The sequence below is a fragment of the Rutilus rutilus genome, assembly GCF_951802725.1.
Source record: "Rutilus rutilus genome assembly, chromosome: 18".
NCBI classification, from domain to species: domain Eukaryota; kingdom Metazoa; phylum Chordata; class Actinopteri; order Cypriniformes; family Leuciscidae; genus Rutilus; species Rutilus rutilus.
Genome location: NC_140231.1, coordinates 29,484,216 through 29,506,023, shown reverse-complemented (window position 1 = coordinate 29,506,023; position 21,808 = coordinate 29,484,216). Strand labels below are relative to the sequence as shown.

The 21,808-nt window shown below is 33.7% G+C and overlaps 1 protein-coding gene across 4 annotated transcripts in view; it reads left to right on the top strand.

Annotated features, from left to right (window-relative positions):
* slc4a4b (solute carrier family 4 member 4b) overlaps nt 1-21,808 on the top strand; it is a 54,563-nt gene that overhangs the window by 29,326 nt on the left and 3,429 nt on the right. The window contains exons 7-26 of one of the 4 annotated variants that reach the window (XM_084386595.1): nt 924-1,016; nt 1,449-1,525; nt 3,512-3,669; nt 4,577-4,664; nt 4,745-4,899; nt 5,015-5,131; nt 5,970-6,144; nt 8,130-8,263; nt 11,509-11,777; nt 12,511-12,569; nt 12,757-12,945; nt 13,615-13,728; nt 14,971-15,132; nt 15,276-15,454; nt 17,431-17,503; nt 18,618-18,686; nt 19,696-19,803; nt 19,919-19,984; nt 20,799-20,960; nt 21,049-21,142. In XM_084386595.1, the coding sequence (XP_084242721.1) occupies nt 924-1,016; nt 1,449-1,525; nt 3,512-3,669; nt 4,577-4,664; nt 4,745-4,899; nt 5,015-5,131; nt 5,970-6,144; nt 8,130-8,263; nt 11,509-11,777; nt 12,511-12,569; nt 12,757-12,945; nt 13,615-13,728; nt 14,971-15,132; nt 15,276-15,454; nt 17,431-17,503; nt 18,618-18,686; nt 19,696-19,803; nt 19,919-19,984; nt 20,799-20,960; nt 21,049-21,142 (2,541 nt within the window). The remainder of the gene's footprint in view (nt 1-923; nt 1,017-1,448; nt 1,526-3,511; nt 3,670-4,576; nt 4,665-4,744; nt 4,900-5,014; nt 5,132-5,969; nt 6,145-8,129; nt 8,264-11,508; nt 11,778-12,510; nt 12,570-12,756; nt 12,946-13,614; nt 13,729-14,970; nt 15,133-15,275; nt 15,455-17,430; nt 17,504-18,617; nt 18,687-19,695; nt 19,804-19,918; nt 19,985-20,798; nt 20,961-21,048; nt 21,143-21,808) is intronic. The other 3 variants (XM_084386597.1, XM_084386594.1, XM_084386596.1) reach the window with 3 other exon arrangements.

Genomic DNA, 21,808 nt, shown 5'->3' with positions numbered 1-21,808 from the left:
TGGTGTGTGAGTGGCAGAGGTTAGTTTCACAACGAGTGAGAAAGGTTGAGATGGAGCAGCTAAATCTCCAACCCTCCGGGGAATCTCCTGTTTTAAAAAAACACTGAACAGAGGAAAGTCTGAAAGAATCAGAATTATACAGTGTACCTCATAGAGGCACCTTTCACCATCCAATTAAAATGCATTTTCTCAGTATGAAAGTAAAAGACTTTATGTTGACTTAAATGTTTAAAGAACTAGAAGTGTTGTCTAAATGTCACGAAATGTTGACTACATTCTTCGGTAGCCTGACAGTAGATCAGATGTTTTCATAATATTGTAACAAGGTGTTTGTTCCAAGTAGTGGTGCAGTGCTACATGATTGGTTTTAATGTACTGCACATGCTGTACTGCACATGTTGTACTTCACAAATTTACAGTTGGGTGAGCTGAAACAATCATCAAACACTTTCTCACGCACACACACCTTTTTATTTTAGGGAATCATTTGTTTCGGATTGTTCGAATCTAAATGAACCACTCTCAAAAAAAAAAAAAAAGATTAATTGGCATTCATTCATTTGCTTATTTCTTACTTAATGTATAAATATATTATTTATAAATATGTATAGCTTAGATTCCAAAGCAGCAGCAGTTTCACAGCTTCTCTAACTCTGTTCTCTCAGAAAGTTGTATGTCTTCCTTTCAAACTGTGATCATTTCTCTTCAGGTGCTGATTTGGTTTTCGTGAATGTTGTCTACTTTCGTTTTAATTTGAAGCTCAAATTCAATTTCTGAATCAGCGCTTTGAAACATACTTTAATTGATTTCTCTGCTCTAATGCTTTGTTTTCTCTGTTCCCTGTCTCTTGTCCCTTCACCTTGTCTTGATCGACATGCATGCAACCCTGTCTTTTCTCTTTCTCTCTCTGTGTGTGTGTGAAGCGCGTCCTCTTGATCAACCTGTGCCTTGCTTTATCAACTTTGAACATGACGAGCAAATTCAGATGCAGAGAAGCAACAGCATGGGACTTCTCTGTAAGTCTAGCTGAAGATTCAGACTGATTCATGCTAGATTTGCTGTTGGTCTGGTTCTCTGTAAGATTGCTGCTGAAGATCAGGTCTTGTAAATTTGCAGATAATATAAGGACCAGAGTGAACATTTAAGGAACGCTTTGAAAAAAGTAAAAGATGCCATAGAGTCAATGTTGTATGCATCTAAAAAATGACTGTTATTGATTATTATCTCTTAAAAAATGAAAGATAACTGGAGGTGTTCTGGTTTTCTGTAACCCTTCCAACAAGTTAGTTAAGGAATGTATTGAGATGTCGATATAACAAAATAACTTATGTTTGAAATTCTTGGGCCTCTTTGTTTCCTAAGAAGTTTTCTGTATTTTTTTCCACAACGTGTTTAACGTTTTAGCCGCTGACAGGTGTTTGACCTCTGACCTTGTACGACTTCTGCAGGTAGTCCAACCACGGCCCACCGTAACCTGACCTCCAACAGCCTCAGCGATCTCTCAGACAAGCCTGAGAAAGACCAGGTACTGTGAAGTGTGTGTGTGTGTGTGTGTGCGCGCGTGCGTGCGTGCGTGCGTGCGTTAATAGTTTCTTCACATGTAGAAGCAGATATATAAGATATAAGAAAATATTGTTGGGTCTTATCACAGACATGATGGTAAAGTGTGTTAGAGTACCAGCGTGAATCTCATGAAAATGTCCAGGTCATATTTTTCCCCCTAAAATCAAAATCAAAAGAAATGTATTTTTTTAAATTATTATTATTAAAATCAGCAAATACTACCATGATATTTAAATGCTGGACAATTTTATAATATAATAATGTAAATTGAGATGTAAAATGATATATTATATATATATAATACAAATAATATATATATATAATATTATATATATGTATATATATTATATATATAACAATAATATATAAAATAATACTTAAATTGATAAGTAAAAAGAGAAATTATATATATATATATATATATATATATATATATATATATAACAATAATATATAAAATGTATATATTAAAATATAAATGCTTGCCTATTTAATAATATAATAATGTATTTTTTTATAATATAATATATTTATTTTAAAATTGTATTAACAATTATTATTATTAATATTATTTTAATATAATATAATAATATTTAAATAATAATAATAATTTTAGTACTGAGTTTTTTGTGGTTGTTGTTTTTTTTGTTACACTAATGAGAGTTATGGGGAAATGCTCTTCATCACCAAGAAAATATTGTCTTAATGGTTTGAAAACAGGCTTAATTTTCTTTAAAATTGAGTGGTATTCTATACTGAATTCTGACCCAGGTGTGTTCTTAACAGGATTTGTGAGATTCTCCCACCGAGAGTTCATTACAGGGAGGATAAATGACTGTTTCTCCTGTGGGAAGTGTGGTTAGGAAGGCTACAGCCCTGGGTGTGACATCAGTAGGACAGGAATGAGTGCAACAGGACAAAAGAAACTCTTTCTTCAAACAAAGTAGCGCACAATGAAACTCAGTGGCTGTCTTTCACACAAGGACAAAACATAGCTTCTGTCGTCAGTTGCGTCAATATTTGTGGATTAGCGTGAGTGCCTTGTCAAATGCACAGAACTCCTGTTGTGTGTTATTCACGCTACTGCAGTAATTACACCGATAGCACAAGGCCTCTTTTGTGTTATAGTGTCTGTGTGTGTGTGTGTGTTCCAGGCTGTCTGTCATCTCAGTGTCAGTGTTCAACGCTAATGAACTGCTTTATGACTCAGATGCTTTTGTTTATGTAGTTGTGAGCTTGTTTCTTTCCACTCGGCTTAAATCGTATCAGACTTTTCTATTCCGCTGAAATATGATCTCATAAAGCTTCTTTTGACAAATGCGTGAAACAAAGAAATAATGTAATCTGAAGATTGTTCTAGGTATATAGAGATATATTTAATCATTATTTACTATATTTGTACAATGATGCAAACAGAGTTCACTTTGCAGCTTTGAAAAGAAAATAGTGTCATTGCTCAGTTCAGCTGAAGTCAGTTCAGTGTTGATTCAGTTCCGTTGTAAAGATCATCAATTATTCAATTAGTTCAATTTCACTATAAAGCAGTTCTACAGAAAATATACAACAGTGTCAGATCAGTAATGTTTTTGAATATTAAGAGTACCCAACTAAGCAAGCCAGAGGCGACAGTGGCGAGGAACCCGAACTCCATCAGGAGACAGAATGGAGAAAAAACACCTAGGGATAAAGTCAAGACAAGTCAGAAATCAGATTGTGGATTGGTATCATTCAAAATATTGAATCTAGTTGCATCTGATCGGATTCATCACGGCGGTGCGGAGACAAAGATGGCCATCGGGAAGCAAGATAACCCAGGGTTTCCATTAACCCAGGGTTTAGAATGACCCAGTTCAAGTGTGAAAAGCCTACAAACCAACTCATTAAAACAGTGCACACACTGAATGTAATGCAAATTGTGTTTTTTTTTTTTCTTATTGCTTCACTCTAGTTGAATAATAAGTTCATGAAGAAAGTTCCTCGGGATGCGGAGGCGTCAAACGTGCTGGTCGGGGAGGTGGATTTTCTGGACTCCCCCTTCGTGGCGTTTGTGCGTCTTCAGCAGTCTGTCATGTTAGGAGGTCTCACCGAGGTTCCTGTTCCCACACGGTAACCAACTCACTATTGCATTGTAATTCATAAATCTGTTGCTATGGTTACAACCAGTGCTTGACTATATCTTTTTTTGCTCATCAGCCACTGTGTTTAGTGATTTTCCCAAAGCCACTCAGCGTTTTCACTGGCCACAATTTTTACATCGATTCCAATGGGAAAAATGGCCATATAGATATTTGTAATATTATCTCTTAACCTGGCAGCAGGTTTATTAGGCTGCTGTCACTTTAAGACCTGACGCAAGGTAATCCATTATACTGTTACACATGCGTTTTCTTTCTCAACTGCTTACGTTCACTTAAAACATAACCGACTGTGTTTACGTGAATACTTACCAAGCCTGGCATTTTACATTAATTCGTGTTTTTTACTGTTTAAGTGCGATAAGCCGCGAAAAATCACTCAATTCAATACTGAGAGGCGGCTTTATGTGCCACACTTTGGGTGTGAGCACAAAATCTGCGGCAATGCGCAATACGCACAATCCCACGCCGAAATTAAGGCCCTGTAACAGCAGTAATATTCATCCGGAGCAAATGAAACGAGTCAGTGAAGCGAGGGGGGTTTGTGTGTCACTCGCTGTCGGAGAGATGAGAGAGAGAGAAAGCGCAGCTGGTATCGTGTATCTACTGCAGAAAATGAGTATTGGAAGCGTTTCAGAGATTTCTGTATCAAAGAACCTGTATTTTTGACTCTACATTGCACTTCGTTTATTATTTCAGATGCCTTTTTAAAGATTACATTTGAAAAATTTATATATTATATATAAAATTCAACCTGCCAAAGTGGCTAGTAGGAGTGACTGTGTTACACACCACCGATGAAATCCACCCGCATTTGCCGTGTTGGCTGGTGTTAATGTCAAGCCCTGATTACTACAATATCTATTTGTGTTTGTTAGGTTCCTTTTTATTCTGCTGGGGCCCAAAGGAAAGGCCAATTCATACCGGGAGATCGGACGTGCAATCGCCACGCTCATGTCTGATGAGGTGTGTGTGAAAGTCTTCTCATTCATGTGTTTATATGCATGCTTGCAGTATTTTCATAGTTTTTATTTCGGCCCCTGCAGGTGTTTCACGACATAGCATATAAAGCGAAAGATCGTGGCGACCTGCTGGCAGGCATTGACGAGTTCCTAGATGAAGTCATTGTTCTTCCTCCGGGAGAGTGGGATCCTGATATCAGGATCGAACCTCCTAAATCCATCCCGTCTGCTGATAAACGGTACCAGCAATCATTGATCTGACAGGATAATTCATCGGTTGATTGTTAATTGAATCAGCTATATGACAGCCGATTACAGATGAAGCAAACTGAGTTTGTGTGTGTGTGTTTCTAGTAAAAACATTATTGCCGGAGGGGAAGGGTTTCAGATGAATGGCGGTACGCCTCATGATGGGAGTCCAGGTGGCGGCGGTGGCCATGCGGTCGGTGATGAACTCAAAAGGACGGGCAAGTGAGTGTATAAACGGGCATTCATTTTTTAACGATAACTTGCAAACTTTTAAAGACAGTCCTACTGTGAACTACGAGGTTGTAAATCGATAGTATTTGCTTCGGGACACATTTATTTCAGCTTAATTTTAAAATAATAACGGCTAACAGTGGAATTTGTGGCGAAAAACTACATTACCCATGATGCTGTACAGAAAATTCCACCAATCAGATTGTCGAAACGAGCAAAACACTCCAAAAGAGCTCGTTAGCTCCGCCCACTCCCATGAAGCACTGCGAATGACGCAATCGCGTCTCCTACTACTCTGAAAATACTTATGTGTATATATATGTGTTTTACAATAAACTTAAAATATATTAGTTTTATATAAGCAACATTTCTAAATGAGTAGTTTTACTACTCGTTTTTTAATTCGATTATGCTGTTCGCAATGCTTCATGGGATTGTAGTTCTTTCCCTCACTAGAGCCGTTAAGTACACAGTCTTGTATTTTTGTCTGATTTTCGAATGATTTTTTGCTTCAAATCATAGTTTGTAATGATATGATTTACCTTGTAGCTGGTTAGTTTGGTTCATGGTTTATAACGCTTTAACGAAGACTTTTTAAAAATCCCTATGGGAAAAATGAATGGGAAAAATACTTTCGGAACCAACGCCGCTGAACACGTTGCCGGGCGCTGTTGCACTCTGTTACTTTTGATGGTGTATGCAATATTAAAACCATATAATGATATTTTTTTAAATTAATTAAAAAAAATGGATTTTAATGTCAGTACAATTTTTTGGTTACCTGAGAAAGCATTTTTCAGTAAGAAAACACAATCCATGTCTCTCCTAGGTTTTGCGGAGGTCTCGTTCTGGACATCAAGAGGAAACTCCCATTTTTTGCGAGCGATTTTTACGACGCTATCCACATTCAGTCTCTGTCTGCCATCTTGTTTATTTACCTGGGTACCGTAACTAACGCCATCACCTTCGGAGGGCTGCTGGGAGACGCGACGGAGAACATGCAGGTTAGACCGTTTTCACTGTGAGTTTGTGTGTGTTGTACTTAACTAGTGTCCGCCGATTTGGCTTGGCTATTGTGGGTTTATTCAGGAGCTCCTGGAAATAAAATTTGGCTGACATTGTGTTCACAGCTCCAGGGATTTAAAGGCCACGGATAGCTGTTTGATTATTAAACATGTCACTTCAAATATATGTTATGTGTTTCCTAGATCGGGTGTTTGGAAACAGATGTACATGTTGCATGTTGGGATTTGATCCGTGCTATACTGAGAGAGGGAGAGAGAGAGAGAGGGAGGAAGAGCGCTTTTCTTCGAACAACTGTGTATATAAATAGTCAGGATTGTGAATGGTACTTTTGGACATGTGCAGTGACTGCAAAGTTTGCACATATATTTAGCAGTGCATTTATATGGCGCAGGCTAAGGAGGATCAGCTATAAATATCCTCAGATTACACACAAGCGCACACACACACATAAAATCACACAACTACACTTCTTAAAAATCCCTCTAAGGGAATCCTTCGTGACCTCTGCCCTTACCTACAAAGCCTGCTTCAGATACGTCGAATAATAGCTTTAGGTTCAGGTTGCTGGATTGCACACAAGGACTGTTTCTCTCACCTGTTTCACAAACCTTGAAGATGACTTGTGTTTGAAGGTAAATATACAAACATGCTTGTTCGAAATGCACTCAAGACACAATTCTATGGTAGCCGGCACATAAGAAATAATAAATCATGCACTGGTAAATCATAATTATGACATGAAAGTTGGAATTATGACATACTAAGTTCGAAGTTATGACAAACTAAATCAAAATGATTAAATTAAATGTCAAAATTGAGAGATAAAAAAGTCACAATGAGACTTAAAAGGTCAAAATTATGACATCAAAAGTTTAAATTATGACATACCAAGTCAAATTTATGAGATAAATTTAGAAATTAAGACTTAGTAATAATTATGACACTCAAAAACATCTAAATTAAAATGTAAAAATTCTGAGATTAAAAAGTCAAAATTATGATTTATTCGAAATTAAATTTATTCCTAATTAAGTCGAAATTGACATACTAATCATATTTATGAGATAAATGTCGAAATGAGTTAAAAAGTCATAATTATGACGAAAAATTTAATTCTAGTCATAATGAAATTGTCAATTATGACAAAAAGTTGAAATTATGACGCTGTCGTAATTGAGATAAAAAGTCAAAATAATGACATACTAAGTCATTATGAGATTAAAAACTCATAATTATGACTTAGTATGTCATAATCTGACTTTTTTTACTTCTCAAATTTTTTATTTATGTCATAATTCCAACATTTTATGTGATTTACAAGATTTAATTTTTCTTATGTGGTAGGAGTAGACTAACAGAATGGACTCAAATCTGAATACAGAAGAGTTTAAATATGCCGTGATAACTCACCAAAATTGAGCTGTCACGACTTTATCAAGAGTTTCACATTTACAGTGTAAGTCTATGGGGTTTTGTTAGGTCAGTTTTATCGTCCACCAGGTGAAAATCATAACAGCACACCTCTCCTCATCAACGAAATCCAAACAATGCATTAAACTCTAAGAAAAGTCTGTAAAAACAGGGCCCAAATGTACTGTGTTAATATGAATTTCTGTATTGATTTTTTTCACAGGTCTTTTTTTGTTTTAAATACACATTGCATTGTGTTGTTTTAGGGTTAAAGGAAATATCCTGGAGGAAAATGGCCTTTTCTGTTTGTTTTCTTACTGTGTACTTAAGTTTAATATTTAGAGGCTTGTTCAAATAACCAAGCCATCGTGTGAGAAAATGCCTGTATTACTGATGCTCACCTGAGAAAACTCCAGCCGTTTGTGTTGGAAACAGGTGTTTGTCTGATTAAGCGTTTTCAGAAACAGCTGACAGCACATACAGGCTCAAATCTGATAAGAGTTCCTGTTTTAGAGCTTTTAGTGGTCTTATTTTCCGCTTGATCTCTGTGCAGGGCGTGTTGGAGAGTTTCTTGGGGACGGCGTTAGCTGGTGCCGTGTTCTGTCTGTTTGCGGGTCAACCTCTGACCATCCTGAGCAGCACCGGGCCCGTGCTCGTCTTCGAACGACTGCTCTTTAACTTCAGCAAGTGGGTGGCGTACTCACACACACACACACACACACACACACACACACACACACACACACACACACACACACACACACACACACACACACACACACACACACACACACACACACACACACACACACACACACACACACACACACCTACCTACATACTGAAGCATGCATGCACAAGCACATACTCAAACACAAGGTTGCTTTAATGTGGTGTGGTAAAATCCACTTAATTATCAGTTAGCCTGCTGCATTGATAAATATGGAAGCTTGTTTCCGCCACAAAATAATAAAAAAAAAAGATAATTGCGACTTTTTATCTCACAATTGCGAGTTTACATCTCGCAATTCTGACTTTATTTCTCAGAATTGCGAGATAAAAAGTCACAATTGCGTGTTATAAAGTCAGAATTCTGAGATATAAAGTCAGAATTGCGAGATATAAAGTCGCAATTGCGTCTTATAAAGTCAGAATTCTGACTTTTTTTCTCGCAATTGCGACTTTATATCACGCAATTCTGACTTTATATCTCAGAATTCTGACTTTATATCTCAGAATTCTGACTTTATATCACGCAATTGGGAGATATAAAGTCAGAATTGCATGATATAAAGTCGCAATTGCGTGTTATAAAGTCAGAATTGTGAGATATAAAGTCAGAATTGCGTGATATAAAGTCGCAATTGCGAGAAAAAAAGTCAGAATTCTGAGATATAAAGTCGCAATTGCGTGTTATAAAGTCAGAATTGTGAGATATAAACTATTCTGTAAAAAAAAAAAAAAAAAGTCAGTCTTTTTTTTTCCCCTTAGAATTGGACTTTATATCTCACAATTCCGAGAAAAGATGTCAGAATTGCGAGATATAAACTCGCAATTATGTGTTATAAAGTCAGAATTGCGTGATATAAAGTCAGAATTCTGAGATATAAAGTCAGAATTGCGTGATATAAAGTCGCAATTGCGAGAAAAAAAGTCCGAATTCTGACTTTATAAGACGCAATTGCGACTTTATATCTCGCAATTCTGACTTTATATCTCAGAATTCTGACTTTATATCTCAGAATTCTGACTTTATTTCACGCAATTCTGATTTTATATCTCGCAATTCTGAGAAATAAAGTCAGAATTGCGAGATGTAAACTCGCAATTGTGAGATAAAAAGTCACAATTATCTTTTAAAATGTTTTATTCAGTGGCGGAAACAAGCTTCCATAGATAAAACAGTGGGAACAGAACAAAATAAGAAAAAAAAATAATATATGTTTAATAAATTATTGCATTAATATTAAAATAAAAAATAATTATATAATAACTATATCAACAATAATAGTAATTTATTTATTTTTAATAATTATGTATTTACTTACGTAAGTATATTATTATTAGTAATAGTAGTAGTATTATTTAAATATATTATTATTAGTATTATTAAATTAATACAATAGATTGCATTAATCATAATCATAATATAATTATTGCATTAATAATAAAATATCATAATATAATATAATTATTGCATTAATAATAAAATTTAAAATAATTATATAAAAACTATCAACAATAATAGTAATTTATTTATTATTAATAATCATGTATTTACTTACGTAAGTATATTATTATTATTATTAGTAATAGTAGTATTATTATTTAAATATATTATTATTAGTATTATTAAATTAATACAATAGATTGCATTAATCATAAAACAAAAAATAATTATAACAACTATTATATATTTATTTATTATTAACAATTATTTATTTACTTAAGTTTATTATTATTTACTATTTATAATATATTATTATTAAATTAAGATAATAAGATTGCATAAATGATAAAAACAAAAAATAATTATGGAATATTTATAACAACAATATTTATTACTAATAATAATTTATTTACTGAAGTATAATATTACTATTGTTTACTATTTAAATCTTTTATTATAATTGTTATTATTGCTGTTATTAAATTCATATAATAATCACATTACTAATAATCTCAATAAATGATTCTTTCAGCATGTAATGTAGATCCTCCAACTGTAGGCTGTGTGTGTGTGTGTGTGTGTGTGTACCGTCCACAGTGTTTATATGAGATATTTCAGTCAGATTTAATAGCCAGATTATGTCCATTTCACATTCAGTTACAGAATCAACAGAGAACATCGGTATGAGTTTGGGTCCAAATCTAGATGTTTTATACTTCCTTTCTGTATTATTGATGTTATATTTAGTTTGACCAAAAACAAGCAACATTCCCTGGAAGTCTTTTAGTTGTGTGTCATCTGGCACAACAAGTTCTGGGCTATCTGGAATCAAGATACATCTTATTCTTATCAACCTTTCCGGCAAGGTCTCGTCTCTGTCTCTGCTTGTGTGTGTGTGTGTGTGTGCATGAATACATTCTCTCTCTCTCTCTCTCTCTCTCTCTCTCTCTCTCTCTCTCTCTCTCTCTCTCTCTGGATTCAGGTTTCTGTGTTTATGTTCCATTATGAATAATTGAGTCAGATTTCATGTCTGCTTCTGCCAGTGTGTATCAGTTCAGCTTTGCTGAGGGTTTCCATCTAAACCGCTGAGTCTATAATTATGGAGTGTAACATATTTGATGATTAAGATGTAGCATACTAATATGATTAGTACATTTTAATCAATGGAGATGTCTGGATTCAGTCCGTAACACAAGTATATTTATATGCATGTATAAAAAAAAATAAAATAATAATAATAATAATAATAAAAAAATAAAAAAATAATAATAATAAAATAAATTTTTTTTTTAAATAAATATATATATATATATATATATATATATATATATATTAGTGCTATCAAAACGATTAATTGCATCCAACATAAAAATTTGTGTTTATATAATATGTGTGTGTGTGTGTGTGTGTGTGTGTGTGTGTCTATATATATATATATATATATATATATATATATATATATATATATATATGTGTGTATGTATGTATGTGTGTGTGTGTGTGTGTGTAGTTATATATTATATATATACATACACACAGTTATTATTATTAGAGCATTATGGGATCAGTGGCACGTAATGTTTTTTGGTAAAGTAGAAAGTTATCCAGGTAATCCATGCAAAAAGAAAGCTTTCACACTGTGTGTAGTATGCCATTTAAAAAATACTCATTTTATCTCTATTCTCTCATTGGTTGGCTGTTTTCCTCCTGTGTTGTGATTGTCAGTGGGTAACGATGCTGTGTGTTTCTTTGATTGGTTCAGGGATAATGACTTCGACTATCTGGAGTTCCGGCTGTGGATCGGTCTGTGGTCTGGGTTTCTGTGTCTGATCCTGGTCGCCACAGACGCCAGTTTCCTGGTGCAGTATTTCACCCGCTTTACTGAGGAAGGCTTTTCTGCTCTCATCAGCTTCATCTTCATCTACGACGCCTTTAAGAAAATGATCAAACTGGCTCACCATCATCCAATCAACTCCGGCTATGACATAGACCTGGTCACGCAGTACGGGTGCCACTGCGGTCCTCCAGACGGTGAGGCCATCAGTGACAGAGAGAATAATAATCTGGATTTATGTCTTCTTCAACGCTTTTTGTATTAATACTTTATTTTTATTTTTTATTATTTTTTATTTTTTAAGAATATATTAATTAATATAATAATAGTTGTATTTTAATAGCAATACTTGTTTTCAGAGAAAATATCTAATTATTTAAAAGTTATTTTTTACCCTATTGAAAATTATTACTTTTTTTTTTTTTACAATTTTTTTTACTTTTTTAAAATCAGAATAATACTCTTTTTTGTTTTTATTATGATGAAACAATGCATCAGTGAACATGAAAATGAGATTGAACGTGTGAAATAGAGAGAGAAAACTACAAAAAGAATCAGTGTTTATGTCGTCTTGTACATTTTTAGAAATATTTTATTTTTTTATTAATATTAACATATTACTAAAATAATAGTAACAGATTGATATTAATACTTGTTTTCACCGAAAATATCATAATATTTAAAAGTTCATTTTTACCCTATTGACAAATTGTTAATTTTGTTTTCATTTTTATAATTCAATTTTTACGTTTTGTTTATGGTTCAATTATGCAAATAACTTGGATATTCTTTTTGGGAAGAATACCGATCAAATTTTTTATAAATTTTTTTTGTCAGAGTAACAAACTCAGGGATTTAATTTGAACGCTGGCATTCAATATCAGATTTAATATAAAGCTAAACTCATATTTTGTGTTTTTCTTCCTAAAGGCAACAGTTCAGGTCTGTACATGGAGAAAATGGAAGCCCTGATGAACAGCACTGGACAGGTACATGCTCTCTCTGTGTTTGTGTGATTTATTATTACATTATTACTTCATTACCCACAATGCACCAGTACACCCAGATACGTTAAAAACGGTCGTTTATTAGCTAGTTGCACAAGAACAAACAGATTGAATGTTGTTTTGTGTTTTTAATTGATAAGAAAGAGTATAATTGTTTGTGCCTGCGCAGCATCACTTGAACGCGACCTGGATGTCGCTGACCCGCACAGAGTGTGTGGAGTGGGGCGGTCAGCTGCTCGGACCAGCATGTGAATACGTCCCTGATATCACGCTGATGTCCTTCATTCTGTTCTTCGGCACATACACCTGCTCCATGGGCCTGAAGAAGTTCAAAACCAGCAGATTTTTCCCAACTACGGTACACTGACACACACACACGTCGTCATCACACATTAAAGGATCGCATGAGGATGTAGGAAAACCACTACACCCACAACCACGTGTACACACACACTTTAAGCTTCAATCTGAAAGTCATTGCTTTTGAATTAAACCAGTCTTTTGGTTTGGCAGCTGTAATGGAAAATAGCCCATCACTGATCCTTACAAAAATGCTGCAGCATATTACCAATCTGCACTCATTAAAACATTGTAAGTCTCCATTAATCTCCACTAATTAGAGATTACAGATTTAAAGATTATAGTTTTCACTTTTGATTCTGGTATTTATTGTGCATTTCTACTCCTTGATCAGTGATGTATTTCTGTTTGATTTCTGATTATGGAGAATGCAACATACATTTCTTCATTAGACATTTTTGATTGCAGATCATTATTATATAGTTTATTACAGCTCTTTTGTTATAAATCAGATAAAATCAAGTTTTTTTTTATAATTATTAATTTTTTATCTATCTATCTGTCTGTCTGTCTGTCTGTCTGTATTTCTATATCTGTCTGTCTGTCTGTCATTCATTAATTTTATCCATCCATCCGTCCTGATGTTGAAATGCCCATGTTGTTTGTACTGTGTCATTTAAACTTCTGATGTGAATTATTACGCTGAATGGTTGTTTACATTTTGCAGATCCGCAAACTGATCAGTGATTTTGCCATTATTCTCGCCATTTTCATCTTCTGCGGTGTGGACGCCCTGGTCGGCGTTGATACGCCCAAACTAATTGTGCCAAGTGAATTCAAGGTGTGTATTTGTGTTTTGCAAAGGTTTAATCTCTTTTGAGGACCCATCTATGTTACAATAATCCTTTAATAGTGCCACATTATACCTTCAAACTGCTCATTGATGTATGACACTTGAAACCTCTAATACGTGTGTGTGTGTGTGTGTGTGTGTGTGTGTGTGTGTGTGTGTGTGTGTGTGTGTGTTCACAAACAGACAAGAATAAAGAATTCTGTGGTCGTATTGTTGCAACAAAATCTGTATTGACAAGCTGAATCAATATAGCGTCCACTTCATATTAGCTTTCATTAGTAATGTCAACAACCCATAATACATTTTATAATGCATGACAGATCAATAGATAATTTAGTTTCAAATGTTGTTATGATCCTCATATTCCTATTTGAATATACATAAACTTTATAATGAATATATATTATATAATGTTTGCTTATAATGTTGTCTTGTCATGCTTAAAACAGTATAATTAAACATAATATATTTCATATATGTATATATAATATATGTATATATAAACAATATATATATATATATATACATTCATATATAAAATATATCTAACTTTAAAATTAATATAACCTATATATATTTGTAAATTTTTATATATATAACATTATATATTCTAATATACATAATATTTTGTGTATAATAATTTAAATATTATATATAAAATATCATATATATGATCAAATATAATGTTATATAATGTAATATGTTTGATATTTTTTTTAAACATATTTAATACAAGTATATGAAATAGTTCATGTTCAATTGATATACCATGTATGTATATGTGTGTGTGTGTGTGTGTGTGTGTGTGTGTGTATATATAAAAAAATGTATATTATAACTTTTTATAACTATTTTATTTTATAACTTAGATAATATTATTTTATAACTTATATATTTTATAACTTATATATTTTATAACTTACTATATGATATATTATATATATTAGAAATGTTATAATATTATATAAATTATAATTATAAATAATATAATTACATGATTTAAATACATTTATATACAATTCATTACTTATATAATATTATATAATTTTGTTGTTTTATATATATATATATACAGAGTATCTTACATTTATATTATATTATATTATTATATTAAATTATATTATAAATTATAGTATAGTATAGTATAGTAATGTGATTAACATCATATGATAGATACCAGCGGGATTATATTGTTAAATTTCTAATTATCCTGTGTTCAACCCTAAATAGCCGACGAGTCCCCATCGTGGCTGGTTTGTTCCCCCATTTGGAGGAAACCCTTGGTGGGTTTGCCTGGTGTCGCTGTTACCCGCTCTCCTGGTCACCATCCTCGTCTTCATGGACCAGCAGATCACAGCTGTCATCGTCAACCGCAAGGAGCACAAGCTCAAGGTACTGTTGTGGAATATTATCAGGGATTATCATCAGAGGATTACACCGGCACACGTGGAGCCGCAAAACACTATTACAGGAATTACATTTCAAACACAAGACGGTGTTATTTATTTTACATTATTTTTCCCATTTGAGTGCAGAAGGGAGCTGGGTACCACCTGGACCTGTTCTGGGTCTCGATTCTCATGATTCTGTGTTCGTTCATGGGGCTGCCCTGGTACGTAGCGGCGACCGTCATCTCCATCGCCCACATAGACTCGATCAAGATGGAGACTGAGACCTCAGCGCCTGGGGAACAGCCCAAATTCCTTGGAGTCAGGTGAAGGAAAAAGCCCAAATGCATTTTAATCTTGCTCAAGACAGCTTAAAGAGGCTATACGTAGAATTCAGAAACCCTTGTTATTAGCGACACCGGTGGCCGTTAAGTGAACTGCAGCCAGAAACGTATTGCTCGTGCTCGCACTCGTGTAAACGTAACGTACAAGAGATTGAACGTGATTCAATGCCCCGATATACTCACGGCGAAGTTATTTTTTGTTCTTTGCTTAGAAGTAAAAAGAAGTTGGAGATAAATTGCAGCGATTATATTAATGAACATCCAGACGTCGTCCGCGCTGCTGAGAGCGACGTTTAGATGAATATGTAAATATGTGCTTTATGTAAATATGTAAATAGTTAAGAAAGTATCTGAGCATAGAGATGTGGATATGTTTGCATTAGATCTGTGATTCACCGGCATCATGTCCTCAGAAGAGGTCATTAAAATTACACTGTAATGATAGTTTGACTATAAAGTATATTTGAGACTATATCTGGCTTTAGTTTGAATGAATCCCTTTTCGCTGCATGACACATTGACATTACAGTACAGAATAGTTCAGTTCAGAAGAGTCACATACAAATCAGTCTGTAGGCTTTCATAGACAACTTAGAAAGTCGGGAAAGATCTAGTTTTTTAAGTTTCCTTTGCAAGCTGTTCACACATTGGCAATAAAAAACGATTCATAAATGAAAATTCTTACATATAGCCCCTTTAATTCATTGTAAACTGTATTTAAACTGTGCAAAACATGATTACAGCATCATCATGTGTCTGTCCTTATCAAGTACTTCCTAAAATCTGACCAATCACAACCAATTAAACAAGTTGTGTTTAATAACACTATGTAGGACAGTTGTTTTGACCAATGAGATTTAGCTGTGGGCGGGGCTATGTAACACAGTTTTATAAAACAGTATCCAAACAACCTAGTGTTTTTGACTCGTTTTTAATTACAAATATCTAAAAATTCCTAAATCAAAATACATTTACGTTTACTTTTCTGAATAAAGTTTCAAAATCAGTGTTGTTATAGTTAACTGAAACTATAACTAAAAATTTTTGAAAAAACAAAAAATTTTGGTTGCTTGCAATAAAATAAGTGTTAACTGAAATAAAATAAAATATGAAAACACTTAAACTTATATTATTTTATATTATATTATTTCAGCTAATTGCAAGGCAACATTTCTCATTTTCATTTAGTTTAACTTGATATACTAAAATAAATCAAACTAAAGCTTAAATAAAACCTATATAGGCATTTTTTTAATTTGTCATTACAAAAACACAACAAAATAACAAAAACTTTAACTAAAATTAAAATGAAAACAGAAAATATAAAAACTAATTCAAAATATGAATAAAAACTATAATAAGACCTCATTTACACTGATCAAAGTTAAGTGAGTTTATGCTTAAAACAAGAAAAAATAAACTTAATTCAACTGTAAAATTAAGATTGTTGGTTTAGTTTTAAGCATAACTTTTTGACTAAGTCAGAAAACAAGACTTAGTTTTGCTTCTCAAGTAAATGTATCTTGATTTAAGAATGTTTAGATATTTGTACTGGAAAATAAGACTAAAATGCTGAGAAAGAAATGCATTTTTACATGGAGGATATCTACAAAAAATAATATGGCTGATATAATAGTGAAATATAAACACTACGATTTAATGACAGCAAATGAGATGTACACAAAATCGTGCAATATTTTACACAATGTATAAATAAACTGGGAAAACAGGAGTAGTTTATTATCCATTAACATTTATTATCCATTGACTGTCACAAGGAGGAAGTTACTCTCCCGTTGCCAAGTAGACATTATCAGCTGATGCAAATAATCTCAAAATGACTGAATATCTCTAATAAAATATCTGATAAATCATGTCTCACATAACATCATCCAGATCCAGTTAATGTTCACCTGTCCGTGGCTCACGCTTGTTTTTGTCGATTCTTTCTCCTACAGAGAGCAGAGAGTCACGGGAATAATGGTGTTCATTTTGACGGGCCTGTCGGTTTTCATGGCCCCCGTTCTGAAGGTTTGAACTTTTATATTTCATAAACTCTATCTATACTGTCTTTTCACATTCTGATACCACTTGTCATTGTCCAAGGAGAATAAGAGAGAATGTTACAAAAACAAAACCCTGTGTAATGAAAATAGACGTTTCATGGTTTTGGAGTTCATGTGTACTGCTAAAAGTTGACAAAACACTCGTTTTTAGCAGTTATACATATTTATCTTTTTTTTTTCTTAATTCTCTTCTGGGAAAACTGACCACAAATATGAATGACTCATGACTGTGGCTTGTAATATCAGGACGCAAATAATGATTCATAGCTGTCATGTAAACTAAAGAATATTTGAGAAAATATGAATTGTGTCTACAAAATAGTTCTTAGGGTATTTTAAGCAACTCTAGTTATTTAAAAAGAATGAATTATAAGGCTTACATAACACAAGCCCTTATCCAGATCTCCATGAAACTTGAGCTTCATTTCTAAATTCTATATTTGATATCAGAACTATTAAAAAGGCATCTTTTAATGTCTATTTAATGTCTTATTCATCATATATAAGGATATATGCATGCACAAAATACATGTTTTTCTGGACATGTACCATATAATATTCCATGTAAACACTGTAGTATATGGTTTCCAGTACCAACGTACAGTATATATCAAAGTATTATGTTGATAATACCATCTGATACGTTTTAGGAGACCATGGTATAATTATGAAGTCCAAAAACCCATTATATACCATGGGACTTTTTTTCGAGGTTAGTGCAGTTACTGCCCCCTGCTGGACATTTACTCTGTAAACATCACAATTTGGTAAAGAGGATATTGACCTGGAATGGGATAAAACTCCAGGATGCGAGATGAGACCGAGGCTTTCATTCCTGTGAGCTTTTTGTCAATAACACAAATTCTGTTTCATTATAAACTGTTTGCTTTGCACAAATCTCCTCTTTTGGAGCATATTATGTTGACAAGGTTGGGATTTGGGGTGTGTTCGGTGGACATAACTTTTTGTCTTCACGTAACCTTTGATTCTGTAATGTGTGTACAATATTGATTTATGTATTTGAAGACAGATGACTGCAGTATTATGTATCTTAATGCTCATATGTTTGATCTCTGCAGTTCATTCCTATGCCCGTCCTGTACGGCGTGTTCCTCTACATGGGTGTCGCCTCTCTCAATGGCGTCCAGGTGAGTGTCATGTTACTGTTCGGCTGAAAAAGCCCCTAATCCTGCCGACTTACCTGATGTCCACTGGAGCCTGGGAACCCGACCGATTCCAGAACTTGATCTGAGTTCAGGAAAGTCGGGATAAGTCAGGATTTTCAGGGTGTAATAGGCCTGGCTGTACCTAGAGGACAGAGTTGGGCATCAGAATGTTTGTTTTATTAATGGTGCTTTCTGTTAAACCTTTGATGCATAACAAGTTGTTGGCAACAACACCTGAGCAATGTCTTATTAATTCAGATAGCCACAATAGCTTGCATAGTGGCAATACTTTAATTTTATTTGAATGTTTTGCTTCTCTTTCAATAAAACGTCAAACTCTTAAATATATATTTTAACATTGACATATTATGTATTTAAATACAATTATTTTAAATGTTTTAATGTTTTGCTTTTCTTTCAATAAATCGTAAAACTCTTAAATATATATATCAAAGATATGTTTTTATCATTTACATATTATGTATTTAAATAAAAAAATATTTTTAATAATTATAAATACAATTATTTTAAATTAAAACAATCTATATTTATTTATTGTATATTAAATATATATTTTTTAATAATATAATATATATTTTTTAATAATATATTTATTTAAAATGTTTGTATTCTATTTTTTATGTTTATTTAATATATGATAAATAAATATTAACATTATATAGTATACACTCACAAACATATAATTATTTATTATACTTTTATTTACATTATATAATATGTAAATTTAAAAAAGAATTATTATAAAAATATTATAAAAATCTAAAAACATAAATATATATTTTTTATAAATATGAAATAAATATATATGTATTAATAGATATTTTTAAATATAATTAATTTATATAGATATTTTAAAAAAATATGTTTGCTTTTTTGATTTTTTGGGGGGGAAAACAGGTTGTCTGCCTCTGAATAATCTAAACTATTAATAAACATTTGTGTGTGTGTGTGTGTGTGTGTGTGTGTGTAGTTTATGGATCGTCTGCAGCTCTTGTTGATGCCAGCGAAACACCAACCAGATCTGATCTACCTGAGACATGTCCCGCTCAGACGGGTTCACTTGTTCACCTTCATACAGGTGTGTGTGTGTGTGTGTGTGTGTGGTCGCATGCTCATCCTCATCCTCATATAAGGCTCAGCTCAATAGCTTTAGTGCTGTATATGCATCATTAATGTGTGTGTTCTGTGCACAGGTGCTCTGTTTGGCCCTCCTGTGGATCCTGAAGTCAACGGTAGCAGCCATCATCTTTCCCGTCATGGTGAGTATGTGATCTGCAGACACACACATAATACTTCCATGAACCGCATCCAGTCAGTTTAATTACTCTCTGATACAGAATTGCACACTAAACTGGAAAAACTAATCACGTCAACTTTTGTTCTCTAGTTCTTAAGACATTGCACACATCGTACTACATATCTTCTGTCCTCTGATTGACAGTTTATACTTGTTTAGCAAGTAAAAGACCTTTAATATAATTGTAAAAACGTCCTCTTTCAGGTCTTTTTGCTGTGAAATATTTAGTGATTTTACAAAGTAAACAAGATGAACACTTACAGCAACTTGGGTTTACTTGATTATCCATACATCATTTTTTAGAAAACCCATGTTAAAATATGAGTATCAAATATGATACATCAGGCTTTCTCTCAATCGTCATTGTATTGTATTGTATTGTATTGTATTGTATTGTATTATATGTTAGACCCCCACAATAAAAACTACAGAGCTTTCATCATAAAACCAAGCATTTAATTATCATCATACTAAGACATATTATTGGGAGATATAGAGTGACAGTTGATATTTATGTAAGTAGTCATATGACATTATACAGTTATTTATGTTAGAACTGCTCCATATTCTCACTATATCACACTATATGAGCCATAAAAGCCTGATGAATCAAATATGACTCTCAACAAAAAGAAACACATATGCAAACTTTTGTCTAAAGGCTAAATAAACCATTAAATGTGGCTATTATGTCATATGTCAGGCTGTACAGGGTTAACACAGCCAATAATAGTTATTTTGCACGCGTCTGAGATCTCTCTCTTCTGGTTTTCTAGATTCTTGCGTTGGTCGCGGTGAGAAAGGCCATGGATTACCTGTTCTCGCAGCACGATCTCAGTTACCTGGATGACGTCATGCCCGAGAAAGACAAGAAGAAGAAGGAGGATGAGAAGAAGAAGAAGAGAAAGAAAGGAAGCATTGACAGTGACATGAACGACGTGAGTGGAATCTCTTTTATTTGTGCGTTTAGAAGCGGTGTTGCTGTACAACTCCAGTGGTAAGCATATCCCAACCCTGCGTTCACAGTCGGATTTCCCAGCCATTGAGAATGTTCCCAGCATAAAGATCTCCATGGAGACCATGCAACAGGATCCAGTGCTGGGGGAGAAGCCCTCAGACAGTGAGTAAACACACAGGGTTCCCCTCGGCCTCCTGCAGGGCTTTACTCTGTCCTGTTACTAACAACTCAAATAATGGCTCTTCCCTCCCCTCCTCTCGCTGTCGTCACACACTCCTTCGTGATTTCTCCAGAAAACATCTCTTAATCCCGTCTTTCTCTTTGTTTACGGTGTTGCTTGGTTTCCTGGTCTGTGTGGATCAATAATCCGCTCTTACCAGATAACAAATGCTTAATCACTGCAGTGCGCAAGTATTAATAAAGTCAACATGCGTTCAAAATGGGCCTTATTTACTTTCCCGTTGCATGTTCCTGGTCTTTTTGTGCAGGATTCATTCCAAAGAAAACAATTTTTGTTTCCATAATCTTTCATCAAAATAACTCTTTTGTCCGATGTCATCAAGCCCTCTTATTTCTCAATCTCTGCAAGCACCTGGATTTATTCTGGTCTATAGGGACGGGAATTATGTGGAATTTAATGATTACGGTAGCAAGTTCAGGTCCGTAACGGCTGCTTTGAAGATTCTGTTTGTAATTTTTGGAATATTCAATGTACAGTGTTTGATAAAACAAGTCTGCTTACATACTGTTCAAAAGTTTAGGGTCAGTAAGAAATTAATACTTCTAGTCAATAAGGATGCATTAAACTGGTCGAAAGTGACAGTAAAG